Consider the following 13,268-nt stretch of genomic DNA (forward strand, 5'->3'; position numbering starts at 1 on the left):
GAAAACCGTAAAATTAAGACAGCTTCCTTCATAAGGCTTCCTTCCATCATAAGAAGGAGAACAAAGAGGAACACAAACTTTGACAAAAAAAAAGGTGTGTGTGTGTGTAAAAAAATCACAAGGAAGCAAAAATCAATAGGAATTTTATATATATGTGTGTGTGCATGTGTGTGTGTGTGTGCATACATACATACATATATATATATATATATATATATATATATATATATATATATATTCATAGTAGAAAACTAGGTAGGGAAGTGGCAAAGTCATTAGACAACCAAGGTGTAGAAGGGATTCTCAAAGGGAGATTGTAGAACTAAATGAATACTTGCATCTATTTTTACTACAAAAGATACAGGATAGACATCATAGCCTGTATTTACTTTTCAGGGAGAGAATTGGAACAACCAAAGCAAACTGAGGTAACAAAATATATCTTAGAAAGTCCATAGTTACAGAGCATTGGGTTCTGATGTCATTCACCCAACCATTCTTAAAGAAAGACCTTTAAGAATGTGAAATGTGAAATTAATGACCTACTAGAAAAAGTATGTAACTTGTCTGAAATCAAGCTTACAGATTGGAAGATAGTTAATGTGACATTTCTGAAAAAAAGGAATCCAAGAGAGATCCAGGAAATTATAGGCCAGTTGACTTAATGTTTTCCAGGAAAATTGGAAGAAATGATAATTTTGAAAAAATGTCATAAAGAAGAACAAATCTTGCTGAAGGACAATCAGCATAGATTTTATAAAAGTAAATCCTGTCTTACTAGCCTTTTAGACTTTTATGAGAGTATCGATAGACTTGTGGGTAAAGATTGTATACTTGGATTTTCTAAAAGCCTTTGATAAAGTTCGTCAACAAAGACTCTTAACTATGCTTAGCGATCTTAGAATAAAAGGAGCTATCCTTTTATGGATTGCTAATTGGTTAAAAATCAGAAAGTAAATAATAGGAATAAAAGGGCAATTTTTTCAAAGGAGGGAAATAGGAAGCAAAGATCCTCAAGGGTCTGTATTGTTTATAAATATCTTGACTTAGGGATAAGCACTATGCTGGCCAGTATGCAGATAATATTAAACTTTTTCCAAATATTTTATATGGTTAGTATAAAAAAACCAAAAGTAACTGTGAAGAATTCCAGAAGGAATGCTTTAAACAGGGTGAATAGTCAACCAAATAGCAATTGTAATTTAATCTAAATAAGTGTACAATGATGCATGCTGGAGCAAAAATCTCTAATTTCATATATAGGCTGATGGAGACTTTGTCTGAAATTACCCACGAAAAAGATCTTGGAATCCTAATGGATCGCTCATTGAAGATGTCAGATTTATAATGCCCTTAAATTAATGTATTGTATGTCTGGATCTGGAGTACTGCATACAATTCTTATTCCCATTTTTGAAAAAGGATATAATAACAGCTGGAAAAATGTATAGAGAGGGTTATTACAATTGCAAGGGTGATTAGTGGCCTCATACATCTTTACTATGAGAAAAAGCTAGAAAGTTTGGGACTCTTTAGTCTGGAAAGAAGGTAATGGAGGGAAGATATGATTGAGGTATATAAAATTATGCAGGGCATGGAAAAAGTGTGGAGAAAATGAAAGGGAGAAGGGTTCTTTTGTTGGGGAGATCTCTCTCAGAACATCAAGACTAGGGGTCATGCAATTAACAAGGTTGGAAAATTTAAAACAGACGAAAGAAAATACTTCTTCGCCATTCATTGCCATGTTATGTGGTGATGGTCTCTAAATTGGATGGCTTTAAATTGAGATGGATAAATTCATGGAAGACAGGTCTACTAAAAACTATTGGTCTTGAAGACTCAATCTTACCCCAGTTTGGGAACAGCATGACTCCAAAAATAAGTTGTGCTGGAAGAGCTTATGAACACTCTAGAGGCATCTGCTTGACAACTGTAAGAAATAAAAAGCTAGACTATGATAGCTCTAGCTAGCCTACTCATTCTTTTGTTGAAATCCTGAGGCTGTGATACTATTTACATTTATTGGAGAATTTGTCCTGTTGAATTCAGATGGAATTATTTTTGAGTAAACATAGGTGTGCACTATAACAGGAAGCAGATAGAGTTCAATGATCTCGGTTCAGACCTAGCTTCATTTTGTGGTTCTGGAGATTAGCCCCAGAGCCTTTCCAAATATTGTTTCAACATTTAATAAATGTAATTAAGTGCCAGTTATGGTCCTACATAGAACAAGAGGATCATACAACAGTAAATAATGCTTTCATCACTACTCAGTTGGACTACTGCAATGCACCCTACATGGGGATGCCTGTAAAGTCCCCTTGGAAATGGCAGTTGATACAAAATGCAGCATCCCACCTGCTAATTAGCACTAGGCTCCAGGAGCACATTATACCTTTGCTGCAGGCCCTACAATGGCCACCAATAGACACTGGCTTTCATCTATTAAATTCCAAATGGCTTGGAACGGAGGTTCTTTCAGGCCCACTTATTCCAACTAGAATCAACTTGTCCAATATGCGCATCCTAGGAGAAACTGCTTTTGATTCCTTATTTCCATGAAGTCAGGCTGGCCCCTGTGCAATGCACTACATTTCTTCTGGAAATTTAACTGGCTCTGACACTAGAGCACTTTAAGGCAGAGCAATTCTGAGGGCTTTTAAAAATTAGTAATTAAATGGCTCCATCTTATGAATATTGCTCCCTTTTTAGATAAAATGTTGCTTGGTTTTGATTATTCTTACTGTATCATGGAGGTTTTATGTATTCACTGTAAAGCTTTTATATGTCTTTTCGTGAACTCATCTTATGACTGCAACAGAATAGACATTCAGTAAATAAATAATTAAATAAAGGTGAAAGTATTAATTACATCAGGACTAATAATATTAACAGCATTTAAGTAATTACATTTTTCATTTTTCCCCCTGGTCTTGTTCATTATTTGGAGAGGATGTGTGTGTGTGTCCTGGCTTTGTTTATTTTTTCAGTGTTGTCCTTAACACACCATCCAAAGGCCAAAATTGACTCTCAACTGGGGAAAAAAGTTATCTCTACCTTACCCTCCTTAGCAGTAGGAACTTGCAACCAAAAGGATACACAGAAATCAGAATCTAAGGGTGAAATCCATTGATATCTGTCCACCTGCCAAAATGACACTGTTGGCAGAATGGATTTCCTCTTCCCTCTTCTGTGTGTCATCAAATCTGCTCTAACATTTGGAGGAATCAAAGATCAATTAAGCAGACAAGAGGGTGGCTTATATGACATTAACTATCACCTTACGCCAGAAACCAGTCTTGATGCCATTATCTAATCATGAAACTCATCAACTGAGATGGAGCATAATATTAATCCACCCCACCCAGAGCTTTCTGTATACATTCTTTTCCTGTTATATTTAACCTATTGGATAGTCCCCGTGACATCATTGTGATGAATGGCATAAATTACATCACAGCTCTGTAAAGAAAATAAAAATAATCCAAGGCTAATAATTATTGCATCAATGCTTTCAACATCTCCACAATCTTTTAAAATTTCTTTTAATAATGTGTGCTTCCCTTAGAGTTATATTACTTTTTCTCTTTTGAAAAAAAAAAAAAGGAATAAAATGTTCTTTTGCCACAGCAAAATAATTCATCTTGCAGCAGATTTCCTGTTTCCTCCATCAACATATTCCTAGCATAGGAGTAAGGGGGAGGTGGCTTTCATTGTCCCCAAGAAGTCCTCAGTAAACGGATTTAGATATCAATACATTATTGATATGTATTCAACACATGCACCATTATGGAAGGCTTAAATTCCAAGCAAAAAAGATTTGTGGCAAAGCATATGACCTTCTCCCCACTGCAATGGCCATCCCCTAATTAGGCAATGCATCTGATAGTCATTAACAGGAATGAGATAATGAATCACTTTCTCTCTTCTTTGTTAATTTGCTGTAACCAAGCGGCTAATGGATGTCAGAGCTGAGTGATTGCACTGATTATAGTGATTTATAGTTGCAACAAAACAATTTAAAACCATTCTGATTATTCATGTTAAAGATACTTTATGTTTTGTTTACTAACTATTTTACATCCCCTTCCCTGCCCCTTGTAGACTTCTATCCAGAGAAGTTTGTCTAAAAGATGTAAAAAGTTTCCGCCTTTTAAAATGGATATTGTTTCAGAAAGACACATTTTATTTTGTTTATAAAATTTTTACCCAGTAGAAATGAAAAGCCTTAGGGTGGAAAGAAACTTCAGTGGTACCTAGTTCAAAAGGAGGCTGGAATAAGAGGAAATAAGACAAACTTCAAGCCACTTACCTTGGGGCTCTCAGTCCCTTCCTCATCCTCTGCAGACACATCAGTAGCCAGTATCTCCGCTTTGATGATACGCAGAGCCCTAAGAATCCAGCTGTGTTGCCGTTTGATTTGTTTCTGTAGTTCCTTCCACTGACTTGCAATCATCTGCAACATGTCCTTCAGTCCTTCTCCAAAATGAGAGAAAGAAATGAAGTCATACATTCAACTTTATCTTTTGAAGAACTTCATTTGTTAAAGGCAAGAATTCTTAGGGGAAATAAAAATCCTTTCACCTTAAATATTCTGGCATTCTTTACAAAGAAATCTGATCAGGAATTCTAACATATTGGCACTGCAAACAATATGATAGGATCAAAACATGACACACAGACAGCATGTTAAGTAGTGACTGAAAATCAGCAAAGAAAAATAGTGTTTAATCGGGGATCCATATGGAACAGTAGAAAAATCCGTCCTATGGCCTGCTGTTTAGAACAGGTATTTTTGGTTACTCATCTTTAAGGAAAAGTAATTATTTATATGGTCAGTTTCTGAGACCATGGTATAGTTTTACAAGCTCCAGGAAGGTATGCAGGTCAACTGTATAACTTGAGGGTGGAGCTATTTTAAGTTCTAGACAACCAGGTAGAGAAGTTATAGAATACAGATGAAACACACTAAAATCTTCCAGAATCTTCATCTTATTGAGGAAAAAACAAAGTGAAAAAATCAAGCCAAAATAAAGCTAGCAATTTCTTGTAATATAGAGCATTTTGATTAAAACCAGACCATTAAGAACTATGACAAAAATTCCTGACTTCAGGCTTATACTGAAAATGGCATGCAGAAGTGTCTGAAACAATCACTCTTAATATTTCTTAATAAATACTTTAAAATTGCAGTAAGTATTAGTTTAAATGGCAAAGGAGTTTTATCAGTGCAATTATTCATGCTAGCTATGTAAAAATATATGTGTGTATAGATATAAAATCCTAATTTATCATCTTAATGATATTTCCATAGCACCTACATCAAAGAACATGTCAGTGTGAAGTTTTCAGTGATGTAATTTCAATTGAAAGTCAGCTCAATAGCAAGACCAAAATAAAATGAACAGACTATTTGCAAGCAGTATTTCATTTTGTAAGTATCACAGCATTGTATGCAGCATATGAAACATTTATAAATCTTGAAGGTCAAACTGATAATGTAAATATTAATAATACATAAGGAAGTGAATATATGCGGTAATTTACAGCAATGCTTCTTTATTCTTTAATAGTCTGGAGACATAAAGACTTGCAATATTTCAGAAGAATCTACCTGATTTGTGAGATACTATAAGATCAAGAAGTTGCCGTCCTTCTTCTACAACAGCTTCCTTTAATGCACAGTGACTATCTACGTTCAGCTTAAAGCTCTGCAAAAAGAAAGAGAGATGCTTATATATTTATTTAAGTATCAGATGGCACGGACACATTTTAATATAAAGCATATGTGCAAAAATATTTGCTACTGTTATCAAGAACTACCATGCTATATACCCAATAGCCAAATTAATTTTCAATACTAAAAGCTATTGATATTTTGGAATTGAATTCAAAATATTTCCATTAAATTACCAAAGTGCATCTGGTTGAAACAGCTGACAAATCTAGAAATTCATTAGTTTTTATGAAAAGCCAGAGCCTGCGGGCTATGTCTGGAATAATAGTGTCCTATAAAATATACTGCTGCATCTTTTTCAGATGTATTTCAGATACCTGTGAATGAACTATTTAAATAAATGTATGCAGTATATATTAATATGCATTAATACAAAATATTGCAACAAATTGATATAGTTAATCTGCTGCAGCCTTTTTTCCCCTTCATACTATAATAGTTGAGTTGTATTAGATCTCTGCTGTGTTTACAGATATAATTAATATTGCTGTTTTGCAAAAGCTGTCTGCAACTCTTGTATTTATTCTGGTGAGAACTAAATTGCATTTCTACAATTACACATAGCAACACAATGAACTATAAAAAGTCTGTGCAAATGTCTACTTACAAAGTCAAGAATTAATCTCTGCAAATAAGACCGGCTACTTTTAATTGATTTTGTTTTTTTAACTCAATCAGAACATAATTTACTTGTTTTTATACACTTTCAGTACTCAGTCAAGGGGGGAATGTAGACCCCTACTACTTCATTGCCCTAGCTTTCCTCACAACCTTTTAAAATATTAGGCCTAACAAAAGCATTATTCTCCCTAACCCAGAAGTCACTTATGGTAACAAATGTGCTTCAGCAACTTCATTTTTCTAATTACTCTGTCCATCTCTTTTCAGGAATATCCCTTTCCTTGTTATACAGATGGAGGAGGCTAAAATATTCAGCGTTCATTTCTTGACTCTAAGAAGCAACCTGAATATACTATTAAAAATACAGTGAAGAAAGAGCTGAAGTCAGTCCTAGATCTCTGATTTCAATTGATCAATCAATCAATAATTAAATGTTATACTGCACCTTTAAAAAGTCTATCATCCCATATTCTTGGCTAGAAACCTTTCTACAAGATGATTTCCAACTGGTAACCAATATACTGTAATTAATGTGTAGAATAATGAAATCTGTGAGTAGTCAAATAAGTTGCATAGAAAAATATGTCAATACATACAACAGCCATATGTCAGCAGCTGCAAATTTGCTGGGAAATTAGACGGAACAGAATGGTACATGACTATATTTGTCAGTTACAAACTTTTCTGTTGAATCTCACCTCCTGAATTATTCCATGACATTAGAGATAGAAAAGTATACCAGTAATAATAGTGAATACTTTAATGGTGGCTTATCTGTTTAATCAGTGACATCATCAAAGTAAGCGAACCCCAGGTGATGCAGACATCACCAGGTCATAAACCTAACCGGATATGATGTGCATACCCCCTCCCCACCTGATGCTGGAGTCACAAGGTCACAACACCTACTGCACAAGATACGTTGAACCTAATCCCGTTAACAAAAGGGTGACAGTCAACCCTAGAGGGCATGATTAGCTTAACGCGAAACCTAGCCCTAATCCAACATGGATTCAAACCAAAATTAAGTAAAGCGAATAATTAACAGAACCGTAGGCTGTGCTGTATTTGGGAAGTAAACCCTATTTTGTGCATTGCTAAATAAATAATAGCCTAATGATGCTTTTAAATTTTGTGGAGTTTTAAAATCAGTGCCTTGAATGCAGGAAAAGGAGTCCCCAAAAATCAGCCATAGCCATTATTTGCCCCCTTTTCTAAAAGGTTTTATTTCTATGCAGTTTTAAAATCACTCCCTCGAATGCAGGAAAAGAGCAGCCCAGAGTGATTACCTTAACCCTGGCCCCAACCCCAGTCCTATATGGATTTAAATAAGGCCTAAGTGAAGTGAAAACCACAGACAGCTTTACCATTTGTAAAAGTTAAAGAAACATTGTTTGCAAATTTTAACCTGAAAATACACACACACACGCACACACACACATTTGCAGATTTAGCAAATAACATGATTACATATATACATGTAAACGTTTTGAAGCAAGACTTTAATTCCATTCCCTCCAGCAAAGCCAAGAAAATTTAGAAGATTAGAACCTTAATTCTGGACATGTGCACAAGTCAGTCAAGTGACAGCTGGTAAAAAGGGGAGGGTGGGGTGGGGGTGTCCAGGCATGTCTGGGCAGAACCTACACATGTCCAGACATGTTGGAATCATGATTCTGGGCATGTGCACAAGTCGGTCATGTAACAGTTAGTAAAAAGGGGAGGGTGGTGTGTGGGAGGTATGTCCAGACGTGCCTGAGCAGTTGCTGCAGTTTGAAGATGGCAAATACTGACAATGATTTGTTTGATGTAAATTAAACCCCAAAGCCTCCAAAGCATTGGCTTAGAAGTCAGAAAAGACATCACACTCCTGAGCCATGGGGCAACTCAAGGCCACTGCTGACAGAATCCAACAAAATCTGTTGTGGGGTTTTGATAAAGAAAATGGTGTCTTCAGACTGGTTTTGTCATAAGCCGTTTTGTAATTTTAATGAAAATTTTAGTGGTGAGGAACAGAGAACAGAGGAATATCCTGCAATACTTACCAGGCAGCCCGTGAAATGGTGAAGGAACCATCTTTAGCCCACAGCAAAGGATACCAAGTGGGTAAGTAACTGGTTTTATTTATTGTTATGTAAAAGCTGGTGGAGCAGATAGCACACCAACAGGATATGATTTATATTTGCAGTCTCTGAATTAACGGCACCTAGGCAGCTTTCAGTTCAAAGGAGGCCACTTTTATTTTCCTGTGGTAATCACTGCTGTCACAAATCTTCTGAAGATTTTTCTGATCTAGAATATGGCTGAGATTCCATTCTGTCAGAGAGGCCGTGCTATTTGCACTGTGAGTAAAAGAGCAGCAATTCAAGTGAAGACTGGCTTGCTTGCAACTGTGGGTATGATTCGCAATATACAACCATCCAGAAAGGGCGACATACTGTAAAATAGTGTTATGACACCTCATCTTCTGAAGATGATAATCGGGGATATGTTTCCAATGTCATAGATATGTCCCTCTGTACTCTGTATTACCAATAAAATCATGTGTTAAAGGCAATGTGCGATCATTTTGTCAGAGGTCTTTCGGTATAATAGTCACTTTTTGTGAGATGGGCGGTATCTAAATTTGAAATATAAATAAATAAATAATAAATAAAATAATAAAATAATAAAGTATGAAAAGATTCTAAGGGGCATTTATTATACACCTGGTTGTGTAGGGGGTTACAGAGACGTGAATTCTCTTTTTTTTCTTTTTCAGGAGGGAAGAAAACATGATAAAAACCTGTCCATGAAGTGAGTCAAGACATGGCTTTCAGGACAAGATGCTTATACCCTTCATAAACCTGCAAGAATTTTCCTAGAAATAAAACAGTGGTGTTTGACTTAGATCAGCAAAGGCAGGCTGATCTCAGGATGTCTTTTCTAAGGAAAACCATGGAAAAAAGTTCATTTTAACAGTTATCAATGTGCTATCCAAATATGCCTGGGCCTTCCCTTTATCTGATAAGTTGGGAAGTGAGGTAACTGCTGCCTTCCAGAACCTCTTCCAAACAAGGCATGCACTGTGAAAAATACAAACAGATGCCGGTAAAAAATTCTTAAATATTCCTCTGAAGAAACTTTTAGCACGTTATGGCATTAATCATTTTGTCACCCCTAGTGAGACTAAAGCAGCTGTTGTAGAGAGGTTTAGTCGTACCTTGAAAAATAAACCCTGGAGATATTTTACAGCTAGAAATATCGATCAGTACCTGGATATTTTGCCTGCTATTCTTCAGGGGTACAACGGCACTTTCCATCATAGCATCTGAGCTGCCCCTAATATCATAAATTTGTCTAACAAAAGAGAGGTGTAGGCAAGACTGTATGGGAAACTTTTAAGAAGTAAAAGAAAGGAAAAATATGTTAAGGTAGGTGATCATGTCAGGGTATCCAGACTGATATTAGGGGCATATATTGTTCCCTGGATTCTGCACCAAAAAATTCACCTTTATAGCAGATGTGTCTGGAGGATTCAGCACATTATATGTTTATGCAGACATCCTAAACCTACAGATAGTGGGTGACTTCTATGTGCCATTACTGCACTGTGTGCCTATGTGGGACAAGTCATTGATTTCATTATGGTGACCTATGACTGCCCACGTTATGTCCTGGTCAACAAACATTACATTGATATTGTTACTGTAGAAATCAAAACTGACCAAAACAAAAATGTCCATTTTTATCATGGGAAGGTGGTTGTCAAGCTTCATTTTAGGCCTCAGAAAAGTGAAGGATGGTTGTGATCAAGGAACATGAGACCCCTCCAGACTACATGGCTTACCACAGGGTACAAATTGAGAGTGATCTTGCAGGTTTCTGAGGAACCCCCATCATGTACGGGACAGGTTTAGGAGGGTTGTTCTGTGGACCTTTTCAAAAAAGCAATGCCTGTTCTGAGGAAAGAATTAGAAATCATTAAATCACCCGTGAAATCTGCAGCCAAGAGCATCATCAGACATGTAACAGGTCAACTTATATGCTATGTTGTTGAGGGAGGGCAGGAGGGCTCTGGTATGGTTGTGGCCAGGAAGAATTATGCATTGGGACCACCTATTCCATTTAAAAAGAGAAAGATTGTGAAAAAAAACCCCATCATGCAAAGAGGAGGCATGCACGGAAGAGGAAGTGCTGTGACAAGCAAGATATATTCTAATACAAAATGGCATATATCTATGAAGCTTCAGAGGAATGTGTTAAATCAGAACTGGATCTTTTTCAGTTGGCACCTACATAAACCAGTACTGAAAACAGCACATATATCAAGATCCCTCCTTTATCCACGGTATCACCCAATGGCCCCTTGGAATTTTTTATCATGGGTCATGGTGAGCATTATATGGATTTAAACTACACCCTGCTGTATGTTACAAGATTGTAAAGCCTGACGGCACAGATATCATGATGGTGCAAAGGTGGTGCTGACCAACTACCCTATAGCATCACTGTTTAACCAGATGGATGTTACTTTGGGAGATCGCCTCATTACAGAGCCACCTTTTCTATTCTTATTGGGCCATCATTGAACTGATTCTGAATGTTGGTGGTGATGCACTGGGAACCCAATTTACAGCTGGGGGGGCAGTTTACAAAGATGACTCAGCACTCAGGGAGAGTACTCTGTTGACACTTGCAGGCAACTCAGGTTTCAGAGAGAGACCAAGACATATGGTCAGTAGTCATAAATGGGACCTGCTTGGCCCTTTGCATAAGCGATCTGTTTTTTCAAGATAAGCTGCTGATTAATGGGGTTGATGTGAAAATCAAATTCACAAATAGCAGGAATGAATTTTTTCTGATGAAGGATGGCAATGAGAATTACAAAATGCAACTCCTGTTGGCTTCTCTCTTGTAAAATATGTAAAAGTAGCACCAGGAGTGGGCCTGGGTCACACAGAAGTTTTGCTGATCTCTAATGCCAAATATCCCATTGATCAAGTGGGAATGAAGGTTTACAGTATTCCAGCAGGCATGGAATGTGTGTAATCAGGAAAACCTATTTCTGGGGCAGCTATCTAAACAACTAGTGGGTTTGTAGACAACGCAGCCTTTAGCAGGGATTATGAAAGAAACCCTTTCAATTTTCAGCTCTGCAATGTCAATTTTTGTGCCCTGTATTGTGATGGTGAACAGATCCCTGCAAAGCCTCTTCAGCCTGATTGTGAGCACAATCTTTTTGTGAGAGAGTACATGCAGATGGTGCACGTGTCAGGCAAATGTATGAAAAACAAACCACTGTTAATCAGTCGGGAAGAATTTAGCCATGGCTATGCCTTGAAAACTGCAAGGACTCGTCCAAGCAGTCACCGTAGAGTGGGTAACGACTGAGTGCGGATAAAAAAACAACAACTTTGTACTGCCTTGATCTGAGCCCTTCTCTATGCAATATTTGAAAACCTTACTGATATAAGTCACGCAAGGAATGTGTTTTTTGATTATATGTGAGAATGGACATGCAGCTCCTCCATTTGTTCTCTGGAAATACTGGTTTTCTAGGGGTCTACTCCTGTGACCTGCTACCCAAGAGACAAATCTCCAAAAGGCCTTTCAAATTAATTGTAAATATCCATCTTCAAACTGTGCCTGGTGAACACTGGCTGGCCCTCTACTTCCCATCTCTTGCATATGGTGATTTTTTAAATTATTTTTATGGAAGACCACCAGATAGCTCTGATTTCCTGGAACCACAGTTAAGTTTTTAGCAGCAAGCTGAGAAGTACACATTTCAGCAACTTCAAGTGCAACACCCCCGCGCAGTGACCTGTGGACAGTACTGTGTGTTTTTTCTACTGAATCAGTCTAAAGGTGTGGATTATGAAAATATTTTAAAAATGTACTCTGAGGATATTTAATATTAAGTATTAATATTAAATATTTTAAAAATGACCAAATGGTAAAGCTGTTTGTAAAAGCTATAATATTGGGGAAGGGGCTTGGAGCATGTACGCAGTATCAGTGTGTGCAGGCGTGTCTGCCCTACTATAAAATAAAGACAAAGGCTTAAACTTTTTTGCTTATTTCAGTGTTTTTTATTTATTTTACAAACTGAGCCAGTAACCAAACCTGCACTTGCTTCTAGGAGTCAGTGTCCAAGGTCTAGAGGGGTGCTGGTAAACAGAGGCATCCAAAGGGGAGGTCATAACAGAGTTAGGGCTAGTAATAATTACATCCTTAGGAGCCACAGACTCTTTCAGCTTTTCTAATTAGTCGTTAACAGATGTAAACCCCAGCATGGGTGTTGGAAATTCACCCCTGCCATTGCATTCATAAATTCATCCCATCCTTTAGGTTTTCACTTCTCACTAAGTGTTTGGTGTTGTGAGGCTCCTTTCACCAAGTCTAAAATATTAGTACCAGGAATAGGTACACCCTTGTATAAAACGGTACCATGATCATCCCAGGTTGAAATGTCCTGGTGGTGTTTCATTTTGTTCAGCAAAAGCCCAGAATTTTTCCTGTAATGTGTGCTCACACTCCTTAGACCTCATGCATTGTTGTATCCTGTGGAGACAGCAGTGATGGCTGTTCCAGCAATGTCAGAAGTGGCCAAGGCTCTTCTGGGGGGTAAATGAGATTCAGTCTGTCCTTTTCAGATTCATTTTGTCTCATCAGTCTTAGAAACCTCTGCAGCACAGAATTGTAGAGCTTGATCTTGTCATCCTCACGTAAATCAGCTCTTTGAAGAATGGTGTACATCTCATCATCCAACTGGTTAGTGGCCATAGTCCAATAGTAGGCACTCTGCCCTGTAGTTGTTCAATCTGATGATGTGGCACCAGATACATTTTCCAGTCCATGGTTTATCCAGCTAATAGGCTAGTCAACATTGGAATAGCTGCCCCTCGTAAGGGTCCAATAAGTCCTC

The 13,268-nt window shown here is 37.3% G+C and overlaps 1 protein-coding gene across 2 annotated transcripts in view; it reads right to left on the minus strand.

Moving 5' to 3' along the window:
• The window catches only part of AKAP6 (A-kinase anchoring protein 6), a 235,634-nt gene that overhangs the window by 154,692 nt on the left and 67,674 nt on the right, over positions 1-13,268 (minus strand). The window contains exons 5-6 of one of the 2 annotated variants that reach the window (XM_088145389.1): positions 5,615-5,711; positions 4,313-4,476 (exon numbers count right to left, since the gene is read on the minus strand). In XM_088145389.1, the coding sequence (XP_088001515.1) occupies positions 4,313-4,476; positions 5,615-5,711 (261 nt within the window). Of the gene's footprint in view, positions 1-4,312; positions 4,480-5,614; positions 5,712-13,268 lie in introns of both variants that reach the window. The other variant, XM_088145388.1, reaches the window with a different exon arrangement.

The sequence above is a fragment of the Python bivittatus genome, unplaced genomic scaffold, assembly GCF_059951505.1.
Source record: "Python bivittatus isolate LINGU-HERP-01145 unplaced genomic scaffold, Pbiv_v1 ctg000480_np1212, whole genome shotgun sequence".
Classification (NCBI taxonomy): Eukaryota; Metazoa; Chordata; class Lepidosauria; order Squamata; family Pythonidae; genus Python; species Python bivittatus.